Source organism: Arabidopsis thaliana, chromosome 3 (genome assembly GCF_000001735.4).
Source record: "Arabidopsis thaliana chromosome 3, partial sequence".
NCBI lineage: Eukaryota > Viridiplantae > Streptophyta > Magnoliopsida > Brassicales > Brassicaceae > Arabidopsis > Arabidopsis thaliana.
The window spans coordinates 17,623,438-17,646,363 of NC_003074.8; the positions used below are offsets into that span (position 1 = coordinate 17,623,438).

The 22,926-nt window shown below is 35.5% G+C and overlaps 5 protein-coding genes and 1 long non-coding RNA gene across 10 annotated transcripts; 5 read left to right on the forward strand and 1 right to left on the reverse strand.

Annotated features, from left to right (window-relative positions):
- The first annotated feature begins 902 nt into the window (after positions 1 to 902).
- On the forward strand, positions 903 to 5,848 carry ABCA7 (ABC2 homolog 6). The gene is made up of 16 exons (NM_114646.4): positions 903 to 1,134; positions 1,323 to 1,689; positions 1,767 to 1,846; positions 1,923 to 2,067; positions 2,310 to 2,429; positions 2,523 to 2,647; positions 2,764 to 2,922; positions 3,037 to 3,199; positions 3,289 to 3,414; positions 3,510 to 3,593; positions 3,695 to 4,041; positions 4,122 to 4,322; positions 4,463 to 4,572; positions 4,664 to 4,748; positions 4,827 to 4,955; positions 5,041 to 5,848. The coding sequence occupies exons 1-16, from the start codon at positions 1,063 to 1,065 to the stop codon at positions 5,533 to 5,535; spliced, it is 2,808 nt and encodes a 935-aa protein (NP_190362.2). The 5' UTR covers positions 903 to 1,062; the 3' UTR covers positions 5,536 to 5,848.
- A 244-nt stretch (positions 5,849 to 6,092) lies between these two features.
- Positions 6,093 to 10,505, forward strand: ABCA8 (ABC2 homolog 7). 3 transcript variants are annotated; one of them, NM_114647.4, is made up of 18 exons: positions 6,093 to 6,218; positions 6,307 to 6,619; positions 6,711 to 6,775; positions 6,857 to 7,001; positions 7,087 to 7,206; positions 7,280 to 7,404; positions 7,504 to 7,662; positions 7,751 to 7,913; positions 7,988 to 8,113; positions 8,194 to 8,277; positions 8,344 to 8,678; positions 8,760 to 8,960; positions 9,058 to 9,167; positions 9,262 to 9,346; positions 9,418 to 9,546; positions 9,619 to 9,724; positions 9,816 to 9,904; positions 9,996 to 10,474. In NM_114647.4, exons 1-18 carry the CDS (start codon positions 6,147 to 6,149, stop codon positions 10,272 to 10,274), a joined length of 2,706 nt encoding a protein of 901 aa, NP_190363.3. In that variant the 5' UTR covers positions 6,093 to 6,146; the 3' UTR covers positions 10,275 to 10,474. The 3 variants fall into 3 exon arrangements, with proteins under 3 accessions (NP_190363.3, NP_001327141.1, NP_001327142.1); NM_001339338.1 differs by having other exon boundaries at positions 9,619 to 9,904; positions 9,996 to 10,505; NM_001339337.1 differs by having other exon boundaries at positions 6,307 to 6,775; positions 9,619 to 9,904.
- An 861-nt stretch (positions 10,506 to 11,366) lies between these two features.
- On the forward strand, positions 11,367 to 13,767 carry AT3G47800 (Galactose mutarotase-like superfamily protein). The gene is made up of 5 exons (NM_114648.5): positions 11,367 to 11,717; positions 11,807 to 11,856; positions 12,120 to 12,243; positions 12,341 to 12,439; positions 12,942 to 13,767. The coding sequence occupies exons 1-5, from the start codon at positions 11,534 to 11,536 to the stop codon at positions 13,559 to 13,561; spliced, it is 1,077 nt and encodes a 358-aa protein (NP_190364.1). The 5' UTR covers positions 11,367 to 11,533; the 3' UTR covers positions 13,562 to 13,767.
- Positions 13,685 to 16,279, reverse strand: MAG1 (Calcineurin-like metallo-phosphoesterase superfamily protein). 3 transcript variants are annotated; one of them, NM_202671.3, is made up of 4 exons: positions 16,056 to 16,279; positions 15,449 to 15,606; positions 14,658 to 14,795; positions 13,685 to 14,121 (listed from the first exon to the last, which is right to left on the reverse strand). In NM_202671.3, exons 2-4 carry the CDS (start codon positions 15,578 to 15,580, stop codon positions 13,819 to 13,821), a joined length of 573 nt encoding a protein of 190 aa, NP_974400.1. In that variant the 5' UTR covers positions 15,581 to 15,606; positions 16,056 to 16,279; the 3' UTR covers positions 13,685 to 13,818. The 3 variants fall into 3 exon arrangements, with proteins under 3 accessions (NP_974400.1, NP_190365.3, NP_974399.2); NM_114649.4 differs by having other exon boundaries at positions 15,449 to 15,587; positions 16,056 to 16,182; NM_202670.3 differs by having other exon boundaries at positions 13,692 to 14,121; positions 15,449 to 16,169.
- AT3G07825 lies at positions 14,773 to 15,471 on the forward strand. Its single transcript, NR_141358.1, has one exon. It is a non-coding gene; the product is annotated as an other RNA (long non-coding RNA).
- A 4,481-nt stretch (positions 16,280 to 20,760) lies between the features above and the next one.
- PUB39 (PLANT U-BOX 39) lies at positions 20,761 to 22,831 on the forward strand. Its single transcript, NM_114650.3, has one exon. It carries the CDS (start codon positions 20,931 to 20,933, stop codon positions 22,524 to 22,526), a length of 1,596 nt encoding a protein of 531 aa, NP_190366.2. The 5' UTR covers positions 20,761 to 20,930; the 3' UTR covers positions 22,527 to 22,831.
- Positions 22,832 to 22,926: the final 95 nt, after the last annotated feature.

Sequence of the window (22,926 nt, forward strand, 5' to 3'; positions counted from 1 at the left end):
GAGGGAGTATAAATCAAAACTGTTAAACCAAATTTTTTACCAATTAAATCTTAATTATATCAATTGGTTCTTCTCCGAAATAAGAAATTGTCTTGATGTCTATGAAAATCACAAATTTCACTAAAAATTTATGGAGGATTCCTAATTAACTTTAGACCAGGAATTTTTCAAAAAATAAATTTAAAGATGACATTATCATGAACACATTCAAACTGAAATCAAACCAAAGTAAATTTATTTTCCCTGTAATGGACCATAGAGTATAAAGTATTTAAAACTGCTACTTATTAAATCAAAGACTTTTGTGTTTTTTATTGTGTGCAAAGACTTTTTATGTTTGAAAACTGAAATAAGACTGCTAGTAAAAATATAAACTGAAATAAGAATTTTTCTTAGGACATCATAACATTTTTGCTTCTTGTCCAAGTAACTGCCACATTGGAAAAAAATGTTTAGATTTGAACAAATCTTTTTAAAATGGTCAAAAAATTATCATAGTCAACCAAATTACCCGACACTTTTACGTGAGACATTAAAATAGACTAGTTTAATCGATTATGTTCACACGTGATTACGTCTGAGATGACGTATGAATCATCTTTATACAAATACAAATATACAGTAAACAAATAATTGAAACTCACCTCTTCCACTAGTCGAAGAATCTATTGGTCGTGGCATCACTCTCCTTCGCAGCTTCCTACCAAATTTACATTGAAAATATTCTCCATTGTCACTTTCTCGATTTCGTAAAATTACCTTTTTGTTATTTGACCAAAAGAATAACCCCAAAAAAACAATACTAATATATTCGAGAAAAATAACTAATTAAAGGTATACTTAACGAGAAATTAAAGCGTGTGCACAAGGGTATTACTGTAATTTCACATTCCGTATCTGATCTCTGTTCTTCTTTCCTCCGCCTGCTATAAACCAAAAGGCGGTGACTCGATTTGTTCCTTCTAAGTTCAAAAATTGGGTTTCCATTAGGATTCAATTTTTACTAACCCTAAAAAACAGAATCTAATACACAGAGAAAAGCGAAGGTTGTTACCTTCATCAATGGCGGATCCTGGTCCTGCCAGTTTCTCAACGAGAGCCAATGCCTTGCTTAGGAAAAACTTAACCTATCAGGTACTTTTTCCGTTTTCTTTTCCTCTACGCAATCCAATTATACACATACAAATTTTCGTTTAATGTGAGTAAGATTCTGTTCTGGGATTTTCGTTTAATAGATCAGTTTCCACAACAAAATTAGTGGCTGATTTATTGAGTAGATTCTGTTCTAATTATGTCTTTGTGTAAATTGTGTGTTGGTGTAGAAACGGAATCTATGGAGCAATATACGGCTAATCATGATCCCATTCTACCTCTGTATACTTCTAGTGATTATACAAATCCTGTTCGATACACAAGTTAACAACTCTGCTGATAATCGTTGTGGTTGTGAATGCATCGAAAGAAATAGAGCTGGAAAATGCCAAAGAGAGCTTTGCGGTTTAGAACATTCTAAACCGGATCAAGCCTTCTTTTGTTCTATCCCTCGTCCTCCACTATGGCCTCCTTTGTTACAAATCCCGCGTCCTGAGAGTCGCGATGTTAGAGGTCTTCGTGATGATTCTTGCAGAAGAACAGGATCTTGTCCTGTTACTATACTCTTTACTGGAAATAACCGTTCCCTTGGAACAAGTATGTCTCTTTTCCTTCTTTTTTATGTTTCTGTTCTTGTGTACCTACACTGGAACTTATCTTCATGTTTTCTTTAGCTGTATCTGAGAATCTGTTCACTAGTTCTGTGTCGGCGAACGCCTCTGAGATTTTGCGTACTTTAGCCAACAATGTTTTGGTAAGTTTTTTTGGTTGGTTTCTGTTTGTTTCCATTATGAAATGTGTTTCTTAGCTTTCTTGACCTCATGTTTCAGGGTACAACAGTTGAGGCAGATTTCACCAATTATCTTGATCCAGGGATTGCCTCAAATCTTTCCATCTACAATATCCAACCTCGGTGCATTCTAAATGCTACGTTTCCGTTCTCATTCGAACAACCACCTCTCAAGTTTGAGAAAGGTATTGAGTTTTTAATCCCATTGATGTTTAAGATGTCAACTAAAAAAGTTTAAGAGGGATACTAGATGTTATATATGCTTATATCAGTGTTAGCTTAATGAAATCTGGTTGCTTTCTCTGTTTTCGTATCCCGATCTTGTTGAACATGATATATCTTTCTGCAATATATTGTCCTCACTCATAGTTATCTTTCATGGAAACATCGTTGTAGTTGATTAACTTAATGTTTGTGACAAAACCAGAGTTGAGATGTGTTCAAGGATCAAATCTTTGGACAAATACCTCCAAAGAGGTCAATGATAAGATTTTCAAGGGTTATAAGAAAGGAAACCCCGAGGGAAAGATAAATGAGATCGCTGCAGGTTCGTCAACTTCTCAGTTGGGTTATCTATAATAATCTTTAATAAGCTCATGAGATTTCTGACTCTTCATGTCTGATTTTGTTGTTGGTTTAGCATATGATCTCTTGAACACTGATAGGAACAATTTTAATGTGCACATCTGGTATAATTCAACGTACAAGGACGATGCAGGAAATAGACTTATAAAGTTGATCCGTGTTCCCCGCTCAGTCAATTTGGTAAGAAAACAACAATTTACTCAAGACATCCTTCATCATTGTATTCTCACTTTGCTCTTTACCATGTAGCACCACTTTCTTTATTGAACCGATGCTTACACTTTACCAAACTGCAGGTGTCAAATGCTTACCTTCAATTTCTACAAGGACCGGGGACAAGGATGTTGTTTGAATATGTCAAAGAAATGCCTAAACCAGAAACAAGTCTTCGTCTGGACATTGCGTCTCTAATTGGCCCCCTTTTCTTCACCTGGGTTATTCTTCTTCTGTTCCCTGTAAGTTTGCCTTCAATAATACTCACCCTCATGGATAAATCTTGGAAACAACAAGAATTCTGCTTTCTCCAAGCGTAAGATACGAAATTCATATCTAGAGCCATTTGTATGCAGGTGATCTTGTCGTCATTAGTGTATGAGAAACAGCAACATCTAAGAATTATAATGAAAATGCATGGCCTAGGAGATGGTCCTTATTGGATGATTTCCTACGCCTATTTCCTTACCATATCCGTGTTATACGTTATATGCCTGATGATATTCGGGTCAGCAATAGGTAATTGAAGCCTTTCGGTTAATACATTTCTTACAATACATTATGTTTTTTTGTCAATATGAGTCTTTAATGTTGTTGGTTCCCTGCAGGACTGAAGTTCTTTCGGCTTAATTCCTACAGCATCCAGTTCGTATTCTATTTTCTCTATTTAAATCTGCAAATCGCCCTTGCCTTTCTAGTTTCTTCAGTATTTTCAAAAGTCAAGACATCAACAGGTACTAAGAACATCGTGCTTCTTGAATTTAATCAAGAACATGCTACTGGGGTTTAAAGGAACTAATGAGCTTTTCTCTATATGTCTTAATCATAGTTGCTTCTTACATATACGTGTTTGGATCTGGACTTTTGGGTTTGTTTCTACTCAACTTTCTGATTGAAGATTCATCATTCCCTAGTAAGTTATTATGATTAATTAACTTCAAGAAAGATATTTAATACACTCTGTTATGTGTTTTCACAACTGACCACGATTGCAAATGAATTATAATTTTCCAGGAGGCTGGATTATTGTCATGGAGTTATATCCTGGCTTCTCCTTATACCGTGGCCTGTATGAGTTGGCGCAATTTGCTTTCCGGGGAAACTTGAGAGGGGAAGATGGGATGAAGTGGAAAGATTTTGGTGATAGTGCAATGGATGATGTTTTTTACATCATTGTCGTTGAATGGTTTCTTGCACTCATTGCAGCATACTATATCGATAAGATATCTTCATCCGGAAGAAACCCGTTGTTCTTCTTGCAAAACCCTTTCAAGAAATCTCCTTCTTTGAGAAGACCTAGTTTGCAGAGGCAAGGCTCCAAAGTCTCAGTTGATATGGAAAAACCAGATGTTACTCACGAGGTATGTCCAAAGACTTTACAATATATTTCATGTTTTTCATAATATATACTGGTTCTGATAACAAAAAATGTTCCAATCAGAGTAAAAAAGTCGAGCGGTTGATGCTTGAGTCGAGCACAAGCCATGCGATTGTATGTGACAACCTGAAGAAGGTGTATCCTGGTAGAGATGGGAACCCGCCTAAATTGGCAGTTCGTGGGTTATCTCTTGCAGTGCCTTCAGGAGAATGCTTCGGCATGTTAGGTCCCAATGGTGCTGGAAAGACTTCCTTCATCAATATGGTCAGTCAAATGGACAAAATATTTTGTGCACATTAGACCTTAGCTTCCAATATCATTGCTGATCGAGAAACTCTATCTAGTGTATGCCCAAACGAATTGTGCGTCAGCCTTAGTAATATGTCCTTTGTTTTCTTTGTCAGATGACTGGGCTCCTGAAACCGACATCTGGGACAGCACTTGTTCAAGGTTTGGATATATGCAATGATATGGACAGAGTGTACACCAGCATGGGCGTATGCCCGCAGCATGAGTAATTAAATTCTTGAAATTCATTTCATTTTGTTCTTCACTATAGATGATATAGTTGTTTAATCATTCTCTTATTGTCTGTCGTATACCAGTTTGCTATGGGAAACACTGACAGGAAGGGAACATCTGCTGTTTTATGGGAGACTTAAGAATCTCAAAGGCGCTGATCTCAACCAAGTATGTTATCAATCTCGCTCACCTTCTATATTACTTCCATTGCTCAATCTATTTCTCATCGTTACTTATCTGCATCAGGCTGTGGAAGAGTCTCTTAAGAGTGTCAACCTTTTCCATGGAGGAGTTGCGGACAAGCCTGCTGGGAAATATAGCGGAGGTATGAAAAGACGGCTGAGCGTAGCCATTTCACTTATCGGGAATCCTAAGGTACAACACTAAGCCTTTAAAAATAGTAAACCAAAAGGGATAAGCTCTTTCAAGCTTACCAGACTCGTCCTCATTTCCTTTGAAGGTGGTTTATATGGATGAGCCAAGTACAGGACTTGATCCAGCTTCGAGAAAGAACCTATGGACTGTCATCAAGCGTGCAAAACAAAACACCGCGATAATCCTCACAACCCACTCAATGGAAGAAGCAGAATTTCTATGTGACCGATTGGGTATTTTTGTGGACGGAGGCTTGCAATGCATTGGCAACCCAAAAGAGCTGAAGGGAAGGTACGGTGGATCTTATGTGTTTACGATGACAACATCTTCAGAACACGAGCAAAACGTGGAGAAGCTAATTAAAGATGTCTCCCCAAACGCCAAGAAGATATATCACATCGCAGGGACTCAGAAGTTTGAGCTTCCAAAAGAAGAGGTTCGGATCTCAGAGGTGTTCCAGGCTGTGGAGAAGGCGAAGAGCAACTTTACCGTTTTCGCTTGGGGACTCGCCGACACAACTCTTGAAGATGTCTTCATCAAGGTTGTGAGAAACGGTCAGGCCTTTAATGTCTTCTCTTGATCTTCTTAGATTCATACGTCCATATTTTGTCCAATGTCAATATTTGCTTATTATGTCAAATTGCTACCACATGATACGAAATTAGTGTTTATAAGATTTCATGTATATTACTGGAAATATGTTACAAGTTCCTGATTTTTCAATGAGATTATACTTGAAACAATTACTAGCGCTCCTGAAGCAAAGAGGCGACACTTCAACACTAGGAGATGTTTTTCAATGTCATAACCATTTGTTCTACTCTGTTTCGGAGTTCATGTATCGGCTATTAAAGTTGGTTGGTAGCAATAAACCCATATTTTCGACATTGTCGTAATAATGAAAATAAAAAACCATATCTATCTTATTATATTCATATTTGTGTAGGTTTTGGTAGAGAGTTCATTTCTTAGGTGAGTGATGCAAATGAATACTATTACTTGACCTACACGAAATATCATACAAAAAATCACAGTGCTATTGTCCAATACCTGTATGCCACTTCAGTAACGTGTATAGTTAAACTGTTATCTCTTAATTCTTGTTATTTTTAGTGTGCACATCTAAAAAACAACATTTAGAGACTTCTTAAAAACTATTCAACTCCATCAAACCTTCTCATATTCTCTGCGATGGCGGATTCTAGTCCTGCAAGTTTCTTGACTCAAGCCGACGCTTTACTGAGGAAGAATTTAGTTTTCCAGGTTTCAATACACTTTTAATATCTAAAACGGCTAAGACAGAGTAAAAAGTTTACAATGAGGTTTTGTTTCCTTTTGTTCTTTGATGCAGAAACGGAACATATGGAGCAACATACGACTCATCACAATCCCTTTCTTTCTCTGTTTACTTCTCCTTGTTATTCAAATGCTCTTCGACACTCAATTCAACGACGTCCATGGTCAATGTGGCTGCAACGAGAAAACTTGCGGCTTAAGGTATTCGACTTCAGAGCAAGCAGCTTTTTGTGCCATTCCTAATCCACCACAATGGACTCCACTACTTCAGATCCCGGCTCCTGAATACCGAGCCGCGATCCCATACCCGAGCCATACTTCCCCTGCAACTTTTCTCTTCACCGGGAATAATCAGTCGCTCGGAAATAGTATATAAACCCTATCAATCTACTCCTTTGAGATGTGAAATTTTTATATGTAACTCTTTTTCTATGGTCAACAAATTTTTTCTTTTGCTAGTTCTAATGGGAAATATGTATAGCAATTCATCTGGATTTGATGGAGATTTAGCCTATTATGTCTTGGTAAGTTTCATGAAACAATGTTACATCATGAATATGTTTTTGTGTGTTTCTCAGTCTCTGATTTCTAATATATATATGCAGGGCTCATCATCTTTCCCTGCATACACCAATCATATGGACTCCGCTTTCATCTCAGATCTTCCCATCTACAACATCCAACATGAATGCTCACCAAACTCTTCTTTCTCAATCTTAATTCACCAATCACCTCTTGCTTTCCCTAAAGGTCTAACAAAAACAAATTCCAATTTACAATATCAAAATGTTGAATGTTTTCTTTTAAAAACAGAGGATTTCTTTCTTTTGTCTAGAGGTAAACTGTGTCCAAGGCTTAAATTTGTGGCGGAATAGTTCTTCGGATGTGAACAACGAGCTTTTCAAGGGTTACCGAAAAGGAAATCCAGACAAGAAGATCAATGAGTTTGCTGGAGGTCTCTCAACATCATCTCATCTCATCTCACTTCTTTAAAATAAAGTTGTGTGTCTTAACTTTCTCTTCTATAGCTTTTGATTTTCAGAACACAAATGGGAACAATCTCAATGTTAGTGTTTGGTACAACTCCACCTACAAGAACGATACAGTGGTTCGACCGATGGCTCTGATACGAGTCCCTCGCTTAGTTAATCTGGTGCATTTTGTGCTTAACCCTTTTACTTAAACATAGATTTTATTATTTAGTACACAATCTTGAGTTCATTTTTTTTTTTTTGTTTCTGTAATTTTTCAGGCATCTAATGCATATCTTGAGTTCCTAAAAGGTTCTGAGACAAAGATACTCTTTGAGTATGTCAAGGAAATGCCTAAACCAGAGACTAAACTGAGCTTAGACATCGCCTCTCTAATCGGCCCGCTCTTCTTCACATGGGTCATTCTGTTGTTATTTCCTGTAAGTCTTTAGATTATCTAACTGAAAGATTTTAAAAACATTCCTCATGTCGGCTTTAAACGTAGTTTTCCTCTGGATCATATTATAGGTGATCTTAACAACACTGGTGTATGAGAAACAACAGAGGTTAAGAATCATGATGAAAATGCATGGACTTGGAGATGTTCCTTACTGGATAGTTTCATACACTTATTTTCTCTTGATATCGATTCTCTACATGTTGTGCTTTGCGATATTCGGTTCACTCATCGGTAATAATAGCAAAACCTTGCTAATGTATTTTTATGTTCTTTCTCAGTTCTTGATGCTTTTACTTTTTCTACAGGGTTAAACTTCTTTAGGCTTAATGACTATAGTATCCAACTTGTGTTCTTCTTCATATGCATAAATCTTCAAATATCAGTCGCCTTTTTAGCATCTGCAATGTTTTCAGATGTTAAAACTGCTACAGGTACTGTACCATCACGGCTTTGGTTCAAGATTTGTTAAAATGATAGTCACAGTTGTTACATTTTCATTTGAGAGTTTCAGTTATAGCATACATATATGTCTTTGGAACCGGGCTTCTAGGAATCTTTCTTTTCCAATTCTTCTTGGAAGATCCTCTCTTCCCAAGTAAGTTCTTAAAACCGAATCAAAAGTTTTGCTAGATTTATTATGATTCATGTGATTTTTCTCTAGGAGGATGGATAATAGCAATGGAGTTATACCCTGGATTTTCTTTATACCGCGGGCTATATGAGTTATCACAATCTGCGTTTGCGGGTGATTACCGCGGGATTGATGGAATGAAATGGAGAGATTTTGGTAATGGAATGAAAGAAGTGACCTGTATCATGCTCATTGAGTGGCTGTTACTGCTTGGTTTAGCATATTACATTGATCAAATCATTTACTCCAGGAAACATCCATTGTTCTTCCTCCTACAAAGCACTTCCAAGAAGAAACAACACTTCTCTGACAACAAAATATCCAAAGTTGTTGTAGAGATGGAAAAGCCAGATGTGTGTCGAGAGGTAATGAAAAATACAATATGAAGATAAGTTTCATTATTGACAAGGCTAAGTAAGATTTGCATGCATCTTTTTTGGTGTCAGAGGGAGAAAGTAGAGCAGTGTCTACTTAAATCAACTAGAGACTCTGCGGTTTTATGCAATAATCTCAAGAAGGTGTACTCGGGTAAGGACGGTAATCCTCAGAAGCTCGCGGTTAGAGGATTATCTCTTGCTTTACCTCAAGGAGAATGCTTTGGCATGCTTGGTCCTAATGGAGCAGGCAAAACCTCTTTCATCAACATGGTCCGTATAAACAATATCATACCTATTGATCTTTTGTCTAATGAGTCAATCCTCAATCTTCTAGTCAACCTCTTTGACATTCTAATGTTCTGTGTAGATGACAGGAATCATCAAACCATCGTCTGGCACAGCATTTGTCCAAGGTCTTGACATACTAACCGATATGGACCGGATATATACAACAATTGGAGTCTGTCCACAACATGAGTAATCTATAAATATAACAATCTCTGTTTCTTTCTTTACTTTAAGGCTGCCTTGTTTCTTAGTCCATTACTCCATTTCATTGAAATTTCTGCAGTCTTCTGTGGGAGAAGTTGAGTGGAAGGGAACATCTACTGTTCTATGGAAGGCTCAAGAATCTCAAAGGTTCTGTCTTAACACAAGTAAGTGTTTGTTTTAACTTTTAACGTGGTCGGTTTGTGAATGGCTTATGCAAAAACTGATGAGTTTTTAGGCTGTCGAAGAGTCGCTTCGCAGTGTCAACCTTTTCCATGGAGGGATTGGTGACAAACAAGTCAGTAAATACAGTGGAGGGATGAAGAGACGGCTCAGCGTCGCTATTTCTCTTATAGGAAGCCCCAAAGTAACTTGAAACATCTCTTGGTATCTATGTTCTATGATATGTAATAAGCCTAATTTGAGGAAATTTGTCAAGGTTGTTTACATGGATGAGCCAAGTACCGGGCTAGATCCAGCCTCGAGGAAGAGCTTATGGGATGTAGTGAAACGGGCTAAGCGAAAAGGGGCGATAATACTCACCAGTAGAGTCTTCTAAGCATCTTATCTCCTTTTTGTTCTGCCTTATAATGTTTTCATACACAAGAAAACTTCAGCTTTGGTCTTATGCTTCAGCACATTCAATGGAAGAAGCTGAAATTTTGTGTGACCGTATAGGAATTTTCGTCGATGGTAGTTTGCAATGCATTGGCAATCCAAAGGAGGTAAAACTACAATACACCTTATACTCAATCGTTAGAAACAGAGTATAACAGTATGAACTTGAGCCAATATTAACTGAAACATTAATGACAGTTGAAGAGTCGATATGGAGGATCCTATGTATTGACTGTGACAACCTCGGAGGAACATGAGAAAGAAGTAGAGCAATTAGTGCATAACATCTCTACGAATGCAAAGAAGATATATCGAACCGCGGGGACTCAGAAGTTTGAGCTGCCAAAGCAAGAGGTGAAGATTGGTGAGGTGTTTAAGGCTTTGGAGAAGGCGAAGACAATGTTTCCAGTAGTTGCTTGGGGACTTGCAGACACAACTCTTGAAGATGTCTTTATAAAGGTTGCTCAAACTTCTTAACTAACAACTCTTTTGAATGATTCCTTCAGATCAATCTCAATCTTTTCTATATCTTATGTCAAGCTCAAAATCACAAACTATATTTCATATAACTCTCTCTAGCCACTTATGCTCTTAAGAAAATCATTTATTTCCGTAAATAGTTAATACGAGCTTTCGAGTCTAAAAAGGGAAACAATGGATAGACTTCATTTAGACGTAATTTTATTCCACAAATAATAAAGAGTCTCTTAATCTTATCCCTTTATTCTCGCTTTCTTTACTCTGCTTTTGCTCCTATCCTATTCCTATGCTTTGTCTATTCTTACTTTTTCGACCAAACTAAAAAAATTACTGTGTCAAATCTTCTTTCTAAAGGATAATGAGACAAAATTACTTTTTCGAAATCTTCTTTTAAAAGGATAATGAGACAAATTACTTGTTGGAAGAGTGACTAAAATAGGATTTGCAGGAGCTAAGTTCTAAAAGTGAATAGTAGAAATCAAATGTACAAAACAAAACGTACACCAAAGAATTAGGGGCATAACTCTCCAATGTTATATCATGGTTAAAATTTTCAACGAGTGGTTTCCAATATAAACTAATTTACTGGTCTAATTCTACAATTTAGATTATTCCTTTTTTGGTCAAACCTACAATTTAATGTACTATAGTCTTTTCAAGCAAGAGAATTTAGCTCGAATCAAATTCAAGAAACTCACCCACCAGAAGAGAGAAAAATCAAAGTAGTCTACTTTTTGCAAGTTGGTCCGTGGGTGGGTGCATTTAAGAACGAGGGACATTGTTCGTGACCACGAGAGCACGCACGCATACCAAAACTCAATGAAATGACAAAAGACATATAAACAAGAGAGAAAAATGTATACACACAAATAGAATAACAACTATTCGTGAAAGATAGAATAGAAAAATTCAAAATATACACCTTAAATTTCATGTTTCTACCCACAAAAAAAAAGAATGTAGAACATTCAAAAACTTATTTTTTTGTATATTTCTGTTAAAAAACAACTGTAATATGAAAAGTCCTAAAATAAAAGGTCAAGACTAAAAATATCTTATAAAAATCTAAAATTACAAAACAAGGAAAATTTGTTTATCAAAGTTTGGGATAATAGTCTTATCTCTTTCATCCACACTAATATAAATAGGATACATACACAACACATTACAAGAAGATAAATCCAAACTTTTCTTTCTCTCTCTTTCGTTTCCCATTTTTTCTCTTATTACTCATAGATCCTGATTGATCTGAAAAAATGGTGAAGAAGCAATCGCCATTACACGTTGTCGGTGTGTCTGTTTTGATGGTGTTGTTATGCAGTGTTAATTACAGTCTCTGTGAAAAGATCAAAACGTATAAGCTCACAAGAGGAAGCTTAAGTGTTACTTTCACTAACTATGGTGCTGTCATGACCTCTCTTCTCCTCCCTGACAGACATGGTCTGAGTCTCTCTTCTCTCCTATCTCATCCTTTTTTTTTACTGATTTTTCTGTGTTTCAAATCTGAATTTGCTTTTCTTATGATTCAGGAAAACAAGACGATGTTGTTCTTGGATTTGATACTGTTGATGGTTACAAGGTAATTTTCATTTTCTTACTTTTTCTTCTAATAGGTAAAGATTTTTGCTTATCACATTCTTTTGGTCAAAATCTTGGGGTTTGGATAAAACTCGATGTCCGGCTCAAAAAAGACTTTCCTTTTAAGATGGTCACGTTGTTCGATATATCCACTTACTATTAAAAAAGATTTTTTACTTTGTATAACCACCCACGTGATATTTGGCGTTATTGTTAGAGACAATTAGTTAAGTTAATGATAATATTTTTTTTGTGTGTGTGTAGAATGATACAACATATTTTGGAGCAATTGTGGGAAGAGTGGCTAATAGAATAGGAGGTGCTAAATTCAAGTTAAATGGTCATCTCTACAAAACCGATCCCAACGAAGGCCGTAACACTCTCCATGGTACTCAAAACCGATCGCATGAGATAAATCTTCAATTGAATTTCATTTCTATAAATTGTGTTATTGATGATGGTTTTTGTTGTTTAATAATAATCAGGTGGTTCAAAGGGATTTAGTGATGTGATTTGGTCAGTCCAAAAGTATGTTCCCACTAGTCACATTACTTTCACATACGATAGCTTCGACGGTGAAGAAGGTAAATCTAGATCGTTTTTACCATTTTGTGAATTTCATTATTATTTATCTCATAATATTTCTCTTTTTATTTTACAAAATAAAAGGATGCAATAACCTTTTTTTTTACAACCATAATGTATTTTGAAAATAATAAATATATATTTATATATAATATATATAATTTATTTTATATTGGTTTTGAATGGTTACTGCAGTTTAAGCAGACAAAACCGTCTACAAATCGGATCACTTTTTATTTATCATTCACAAATTATAGTCCGTAACGGTACACACTCAAAAAACCAAAAAAAAAACCGCTGCAAACTAACTGTGGACCGTTTTCAAACTAAATCCACAACGATTTATAATTCGCCCTAAAAATAATATGGATTGCCGACGGATTAAGTCAGTACTAACTACATCATCTATTTAAAGCAAAAATTTTAGTATGATTAAAAAAATAATGAAGATGATTTCTATTATGTGAAAAAAATAAAATAATAATTTATTATTTTTGACAGGTTTTCCGGGCAATGTGACGGTGAAAGTGACGTACATGTTGATCGGAGAAAACAAACTCGGTGTAAAAATGGAAGCAAAGCCACTCAACAAACCTACACCAATCAACTTAGCTCTCCACACTTACTGGAACCTCCACAGCCACAACTCCGGGAACATCCTCTCCCACAAAATTCAACTCCTCGCCGGAAAAATCACTCCCGTCGACGACAAACTCATTCCCACCGGAGAAATCACCTCCATTACCGGAACTCCTTACGATTTCCTCGAGCCACGTGAGATCGGTAGCCGGATCCACGAATTACCCGGCGGTTACGACATCAATTACGTGATCGACGGACCGATCGGGAAACATCTGAGGAAAACTGCGGTTGTGACGGAGCAAGTCACCGGGAGGAAGATGGAGCTGTGGACGAATCAGCCTGGTGTTCAGTTTTACACGAGTAATATGATGAAACGTGTCGTCGGTAAAGGTAAAGCCGTTTATGAGAAATACGGTGGCTTGTGTTTGGAGACTCAAGGCTTCCCAGATTCCGTCAATCACAAGAACTTTCCGTCGCAGATTGTTAATCCCGGCGAGAGTTATTTGCATGTTATGCTCTTCAGATTCACTGCTCACTAATCGGGTCGGGTCGGGTCGGGTGGGGTCGGGTTATTAGGGCTTAATATTTCCGAATAAACTCGCCAACATCGTTGTAATGCAAAATTGCAAATGCCAATAAAAATATTCGACTTTTGCAGGAAGTTGTTAAAAGTTGTTTATTCTCAATGGTTCGTTTTGCAAATTGTTAAAAATATTATTTTTCACAAGAAAGTTCTAAATGTTTAGGAGTGATTTCAGACGAAAACATAAAACGGTTTAAGTTTTTTTTTAAGGAACTACGGACCAGAGCTGGTAGTAGGGGGCTTCTTGAACTCGATCTTGTCGACTTTAACTTCTCCATCGATTAGCTCATAGACATAGACTACAGCTCGGAAACCATCGATGTCCATAAGGACAAAGCTTGGGTTAACGTCTTGGTTTATGCTGCTGTAAGCTCCGGTTGCAGAGCCCGGGTTTATCACCACTCCTCCCTCGTGTTTGTACGCTGTGAACTGGTGGGTATGGCCTGTTACGAGAATGTCGACGCCCAGTTGTCTCTGAAGCATGGCGAGTGAGTCTAGATCACCCCATGGGATCACCTGTACCACAAATAGAGAAGCTCGTTTTCATACCACTGCAAATAAGTTATATAACTTAACTAACCATTGCTCTTATTCTCTTTCATAGTTTTAGTCTAAAACATTGACATTGAAAATGAAAATCATTGACGCCGAAACTTTTATCCTAGACCTTTCCCGTTTACTAATCTCCAATACAGTTCTTATCATATATAGAAAAAGTATGTGCAGATTAGAGGCATCTAGACAAAAACTATTTTATCACTGTTTACCATATGACAAAGTAAAAGGGTAGAAAGATAATATTCCATCTGATATATATTCAAAGCCTGTTTAAATTATCATGCAAAATAACAAGCGAGCCAACGCTGAAACTCACTGGGTAAGGGACACACACCAACAAAGCAATGAAGTAAAGGCAAGCAAAATTTGGTTTTCTAGTCTGAGAATTCTGATAAACAGATGATGTATGATACGAGGGATTATTCGTATGCTGCAAATGCTAGCGTCTAACTCGTAAAGATCATGATGAAATGCACAAAGAAGGGAAACTGAACCTGGTGGCCATGACACAATCCCAGCTTGAATTGCCCAATAGTCAAGGTTTTATTCTCAGGGTATCGCGCATCTTCGTCAAACTCCCCTCGAACTATATGCAAATCAGGGCAGATAGTCTTCAAGTAGTCATGGATTTCCTACAACAGTCAAAAATATGTTAAGCTTACCACAAACATGAACCATATAAGACTTTGCAGCATACAAATAAATCAGGTCTGCAGTTTCTCTAAGATGGGTTTTCAACTAAACACCTTACAAACTTCTTAACATATCTTCCAACTAAAAGAACATCATTGGCTTCTCATAAATGACTCATCGATGCTGACTTAATCACTTTACAATTCCATGGTCACAAGCAAATCTAAAACTAAAACTGATCAAACCAAAATGTAATGGAATTCCTCTTCCCATTTTACACGACTCTCACACTACAAGGTAAGAATTCAAATCTACACAATCCAGCAGATATAGAACAAGCTCCGAGTAGATCACATAATTCACTATTGAGTCTCCTTATCAAATTTCTGGTAAGGCTTACACAACCAAGTAAGAAAATAGTTCTAAACAACCCAATACAGGATAAACATAGACTAGGTTGCATCAGAGAAAAGCATCATATAAAGCTTGAAATTAGAGTCTACCCTCCTTCTGAATCCTCATTTCTGCTTCATAAGTAAATATCCCAGAAACAGTTACATCAGACAGAATGATCCCACAACGACATTAACGAAAAAAAATAAAGCATACTAGAGATGTAAAAGTTGAAAATTTGAAGGAAAAAAAACACTACTTTGATGCAGAGATTTCCAGTGCAGATGATGTGTTGAATCTTCCCAGGAACAAGCATTGATTTGAACTTAGGAGGTAGATCAGCCGCTCTATGGGGTACATGGAGATCCCCCAATGCCAATACCAGCACCATTTCAAAACTTTCACCAAATAAAAAACCTTCAAAGACGTTGGTGAACCAATCAAAGATCAAAGTTTGTCACTTGTTAAACTAAAGTATAAAGAATCTGGATTGAGAAACAGATCAAAAACCAAAAGTCAATGAGATCTACAATACAATGTGGAATCATTTCCAAAACCCTTCCAATAAAATCATAACACCAACGTAATCAGATATCGCATAGTTTCAGTTAACTACAACTGTTAAGTCTTTCTTTCACTAAAATCGAACCTAAATCATACTTCGCGAAAATCAAACATAAAAGCATGGTTTTGACACAAAGTAGACAAAACCCAGATGTAATTCAACACTAGCTGCGTCGAAGAGATTAAAGGGCTTATTGAATGATTCTAACTACAGAGAAGAAATTGCCAGAAACTTGATACAAAGGTGGATGATTTCCCCAAAAGTTAAAAAGCGAAACTTTAGAAGATCAGACAGAGCTTACCAGATCAAGGGCTCAAATAGACTATCGAATAAGATTCCTGATTTCAAGGAATTTGATGTTTTTGTTCTTGCGGATCTTCTCAGCGATCGCCCATGGAAGATCCTTTGTTTTCCCTTTTCTTCTCTCTCGATGATCTTAGGAAAGGCAAAACAATATTTAAAAAGACTGAGATTTTAGAATTAAAAATTATTTTTTCATATATTTCAACATTGCGTGAATTTGCTGTATAACCAAAATCTAATATAAAATTAATAATATAACACTATATTCAAAAATATTAAGAAACTAACATATTGAAGTAGTGAAAAGACAAAATGGTACAACATTGAGAGACACGCGCTAAAGAGGATGTGATGAGATGTGTGGAAGAAGAGACAATAATCCAATGTTAAAAAAATAATATTACTCCAAATGATTTTAATTGTTGAATTAGTGCTATAAAAATAACTAATTAAATTTTAAAATAGTTTTATAAAAACATAAATTTTTTATAATTTAATACAAATTATTTAAAATAGTGAATAATGTTTTGTATAAAACAGACAAATAAAATAGTATAGAATGAAACTAAATAGTATAGAACAAAACGTAGATCCAAATGACTGAATTAAACCGCTTTGATCAAAAAATACTATACCCTAAGATACAACATTGGCAACCCAAATAACCAAGATTAATTGTAGCGGTGACGTTGACGATGGTAACATTCTGACAGTTTTTTTTACCCATTCGTTAATCAATAGTTTAAACAGACAAACAAATCGAAATCGAATGAATTGGTTTGTTTGTAGGATAAGTTAATAGAATTACAGAAACATTTTCTGGGCAAATCAAAGAAGTTGGAATCTTTAATAGACGTCATCGGTGATGCAAACGGATAGAGAGAGAGAGAGAGAGAGAGAGAGAGAGAGAGAGAGAGAAGAGAGAAGAAAGAGAGTTACAATTAGACTGGAGAAAAAATATCGAAAAAGAGAGAGGAAAGAGGAAAAGAAAAGAGAGAAATGGGCAAAATTGGAAATAGTATACAAAATACAAAATATATCAGCCATCTCTTTTGTTGATGTCATTTTCTTAATTATAATATTTTTGTGCGTTAGTTTTGCCAATTGCCCTTCAACATTTTGATATTTAATACGCAAAATTTAAGTTGTTTTAATATTATATTATTTTATTCACTAAGACAATGTTAATTTAATATTGCATTAATCTTAAGTAATACTATAAATAAAAATAATATTAATATACAAGTTAAATTCATGCATAATGGAGCTTGAATATATAGATAAATTTTTTTGATGATATATAAAAGAAAGAATTAAAACTAATGATATCTAAACTATCTAATTAATATTTTAAATTAAAAAAAATTTTGATTTATCACAAACAATGTTAGCCACTAAAAAAATGTGTATGAGAGAGAGTGTGTTTCTAATGTAGAACCATAGAATTCTCAAATAAAAACTAGTTCTAAAAGATTTGTCTTGAAAAATAGTTTTATTTATTTAATTTAATTACTTTTAATGGGAATATCTTAACTTGGAATTTTGAATGGATATGTTCTAATAGCTTTATTTCATGAATTTTACTCTTTTACTTCTATAGCGCACAAGCCCGGCCCGAAGCAGAAGCCCAAAAAGCAAAGGTTTCCGACAGCAGATTTTATAAAAAAAATTAGGGGCATCAAATTTGAGAAGGTCCTTTAGTGTAGTGGTTTAGTGGTGTGTCCTCCTTATAATGTTTATTTTGGCATTTAAACAAAAACGAAAACTCAAAATAAAAATTAAATAATTATTTACTAAACAATTTAATTTCAAAACATTAATTCTCTCTATTCTACAACGATTTGTTTTTCTTCTTTGTTCATCACTATCAAAACTCTATAAAAAATATATTTTAGTTTCTTCTCCACATTAATCTCTTACACTAGTTGTTTTCTATCTTCTAGTCGAAGTGTTGGAACTTTTGAAAAGAATGGATGGTTGTTATCCAAACACATTGATCGTTTATCGTATACTACTCACCATTCTGGTTTCAGTTGCTTCCACGAAGATAAATTTTTTAAAATTAAAACTCATAAAAAATTATTTACGTTCGACTATATCTCAAGAGCGATTGAATGGTTTGGCGCTGATATCTATAGAACATGAACTGGTTGATAAGCTCGATTATAAAAAATTTGCAGGAGCAAAAGTAAGAATGATTATGTTTCGCAATAAAGAAAAATGAAAATTCTGTTTTTTTTGCTTGTAATGAGATTTCTCTATAGAAATCGGATCTATTCGAGGAAATTGTCTCTAAGCATAAAGTATTTGAACTTTATTTTGGTATAATCTAGGATAACATGCATGTATTTTTGAACGTCTAAAGAATCTCAGACACACAAACCAACTTTTATGATGCGAATGCAAATCTGCTGAATTGCTACAAACTTGTTTTTAATTCTGCACGTCATTTTAGAAACATTATGTACTGTGTACAGCACTTGCCTTTGATTTTCTTCTATCCAGGACTTGCCATATTTGGCCTATAAGGCTTTATTGTAATATTATTTCTCTTTTTATTATAAATATCAAAGAGAAAAACGATATGTTGTCGCCATGTTCTTTCTATTGTTTGCTCACACTAAACCGTTTATTATATTTTTACATACCAAACAAAACTATCAAGAAAGCTTCAACTTTTAATTATATTTTTTCACAGTTGGCAAAATGAAAAATCAATATTGCCCACTAGATCGTCACACTAATATGTGTTTAGAGTTTTAGGAGTTTTGCTGTCCAAAGTTTTTAATTAATTAAACAAGATAATGGCATAAAATATGAAAAAACAAACATAGTTAAATTTGTAGCATATTTTCTGTGGGACGTCAATTTAGAGCAACATGCTATATTTTATTTAGTTATAAATATAAAAAAATTTATTTAAGAAGTACGTTTTATGTAATTTAAAATTCGTGTTAAATTTTATTATATATAGTCACACTGTAATATGGCTAGATAATGGTTAAATTATACTTCCTCTGTTCTAAGATATTTGATGTTTTGAGTTTATAATTTGTTCCACTAAAATTGATGTTATGTAAAGATATCATCATTAATTTAGTTTGTGACCAATAAAAGTAGGAGAGAAGTAATAATAATACTATTAAACTAACAAAATAATAATTAAAAAATACAAAAGTTATTTTTTCTTAATAGATGTGCAAAACTCAAAACATCAAATTTCCTAGAACAGAGGGAATATGTATCTTCATTTTTGGTTTTTGATCAACATGTATATTTTTTCTTTTTTTAATAAATCGACATGTATCTTCATTTCTATCTATATATTATTACTAAAACAATTTTTTGGGGTTTGAAGTTCTCTAACACCATTTCGGGGTTTAAGGTTTATGTTCACAATCCGTATAACGCCTTTAAATGCTTGACGAACATGCATGATGCATCTAGATCGAATATCTTTTGTTAAACACTGGCTCGACCTAATCCCATTCTTTAAAGAATGTGTGTTGCTGCCGTGTTGACAGCTAGTTTGATCGGTGTAGGCTCTTGAACAGTATTCAACAAATCGATGTGCCTCACTTATTGCTCAAAGTGTTCTGAAAGAAAATCGTATTCAATCGTATATTGGACAAGGAGGTCCAAGATATGGTTTGATGTCCTAATCGAGCTTGATGCTCAATATCATTTATTTGCTTTATGATTGCTTTTTCGTATTGGTTTATGATTGAATTATTTCTCCGACCACAACAAAAACATTTTTTTTTTCATTAAAACTCAATAGTCAAACAATCGTACCATGAAAATATCTTAAATTCAATACCTTTTCTCATGTCTAACAGGGTTGTAACACGCCTTGAAATGTCATCAGCTGATGATGCTGCTGTACATGAATCAATTTAATTTGTTTATTTTCGTCAATGAGGATTACTTATATTAAACTATGACTTTACTAAAGACAAATTGCACATAATCTATAGAAATATATATTCCCTCATCCTCTGGTAATCCTTTCTTGGTCTACTATAAGATTTATTCAATACTCAAACTTTAATGTCGAAACTAAAACTGTCATAGAGAACAAATATATAGCCACACAATAATAATTATCCGATTTTCAAATTTCTTTGGAAATTTTCTCGTTGAATCTACCGTAAATCAAATATGAATTAGTTATTAGTTCAAGGAATAAGATTATGAAATTTCACCACACACACAAAAAGCCCTTTTTCAATAACGAGTTATGATTATATCCATAAATATTAAAACAATGAAAGTATAATAATCTTTAAAATAAGCTTAAAAATTGTTTTGATAAATGATCTTATATTGTTGTTTTACCCTCATCATTTTGTACATGCATGATGATACAAAACTACCAAACACTTCTTTAGTTTTGTTTTGTCAAACACTATTCTTTCTTTCTATGCAATTATATCTCTGTTGTCTTCATTCTATTTCTCTCTGTACTTCTTTTTTATTTTTCTTCTTAAAATCATATTCGTACATAAATTTTAAATATTGCTATCAGTTGATGAAATTTCTTTTTAGAAAATCATTAATATCTTTTCATCTCGTAGATATAAAATATTCGAATATCCTATGATCATTTCTATTTGACAACATATCCAATGATTATCATAATAATTATTAAATTTACTAACTATGTTAAAGAGTAAGTAGTTAAATAAATAGTTTGGTAGTTAGTATCAGTTATCAAACCAGAGAGAATCTTTTAGACTCGATCAAACAAAGACCTTCCATTACAAAACCTCAAAAGTTGAAGTCAATAAAAATCTCTTACAACCACAACAACTTCTCAGATTCTTCTTCGCTTTGTTGTTCGTTCTCTTCTTCAAGCTCTCTGTCTCTCCAAATGGGCGACACCGGTAGACACAAATGGTTCTCCTTCCACCACCACCGTTCAGCCTCCGCCACAACTATGCCACAACACAACAGCCCCGGCGAAACTCCAACAGAGTTCCTCTGTCCCATCACCGGCTTTTTGATGTCAGACCCCGTCGTCGTCGCTTCTGGTCAAACATTTGAACGTATCTCCGTCCAAGTTTGCCGGAATCTCAGTTTTGCTCCAAAGCTTCACGACGGAACTCAACCAGATTTATCCACCGTAATCCCAAATCTCGCCATGAAATCAACAATTTTAAGCTGGTGCGATCGGAACAAAATGGAACATCCTCGTCCTCCTGATTACGCTTACGTCGAAGGTGTTGTTCGTACCCGAATGGATTCACTTCCTCCGGGTTCGGGTCATCGGATCGCTAAATCCGAAATCTTACCACCGGTGGCTGAGAATTCAAATTCAAATTCAGATTACGATTCCGTGATGGGAGCGATTCGATCTCGTTCAAGGACTTCATTATCGTCAACTACTTCTCTTCCACTTCACCAAACCCGACCCATTAATCACTCGACCCGGATCCAAAGCTCATTCTCTACATCGGATTATTCATCTTTTCCTCCGATGTCACCGGAAGAAGAAGAGATCTACAACAAATTGACAAGTGTTGACACAATCGATCACGAGCAAGGTCTGATTCAGCTAAGGAAGACGACGAGATCAAACGAGACCACGAGAATCTCTCTTTGTACTGATCGGATTCTCTCATTACTCCGATCTCTGATCGTTTCACGGTACAACATCGTGCAAACAAACGCCGCCGCGTCGATTGTTAATCTCTCGTTAGAGAAACCTAACAAATTGAAAATCGTACGGTCAGGATTCGTTCCTTTGTTGATTGATGTTTTGAAATCGGGATCAACGGAGGCGCAAGAGCATGTAATCGGAGCTTTGTTTAGTTTAGCGGTTGAAGAAGAGAACAAGATGGTGATCGGAGTTCTTGGTGCGGTGGAGCCGCTTCTTCACGCGCTTCGTTCATCGGAGAGTGAGAGAGCTCGTCAAGACGCGGCGCTTGCGCTTTATCATTTGTCGTTGATTCCGAATAACCGAAGTAGGCTGGTTAAAGCCGGTGCAGTGCCGATGATGCTGTCTATGATCAGATCCGGTGAATCGGCGAGCAGGATTCTTTTATTACTGTGTAATCTGGCGGCTTGTTCGGAAGGAAAAGGTGCGATGCTTGACGGGAATGCGGTGTCGATACTGGTTGGGAAATTGCGAGAAAGTGGAGGAGCTGAGTCAGACGCGGCGGCGCGTGAGAATTGCGTCGGGGCTTTGTTGACGTTGAGTGTAGGGAATATGAGGTTTAGAGGATTGGCGAGTGAGGCGGGTGCGGAGGAGATTTTGACGGAAATTGTGGAGAGCGAGAGCGGAAGCGGGCGGTTGAAGGAGAAAGCTTCAAAGATTCTACAGACATTGAGAGGCGGAGGGAGTGAATTCGGTGAAGGAGCGGAGGCGCGTGAGTGGAACCGTATGTTGGAAGCGAGTGGGCTAAGTCGTTCTCAGTTTCAACAAGGAGGGCAAAAAGGGGGTTTTGCTTATTCCTCTCAGTTTTAGCTCTATTCAATTTTTTTATTTTCATTTTCTTATCTCTTTTCTTGTTGGTAAATTTTTTTCTCAAATATTTGTTTTTTTTTCACTCTTTTTTGTGACTAATATTTTGGGAGTGAATTTGTAATATCTGATTTTAATCTTCTTTAATTTGTCATTTCTAATGAAACGACAAACAGTAAAATGTTGATTATTTCGTTTGTAAAGAGTTGCTCTTGTTTAATTTGTGAAAACGTTAGACAAACAAAAGTCGTCTCGTGGAGAGTTACTCTGTTTGGTGTACCGTCTTCAGATCTTTTGATTAAAGTACGTAATATAAGATTTGGAACGAAGATTTAGTCGTTGGTCAAATAATTCTAAGGTCAACGTTTCAAAGTGTACCAAGTTGGAATATTCTACAATTATT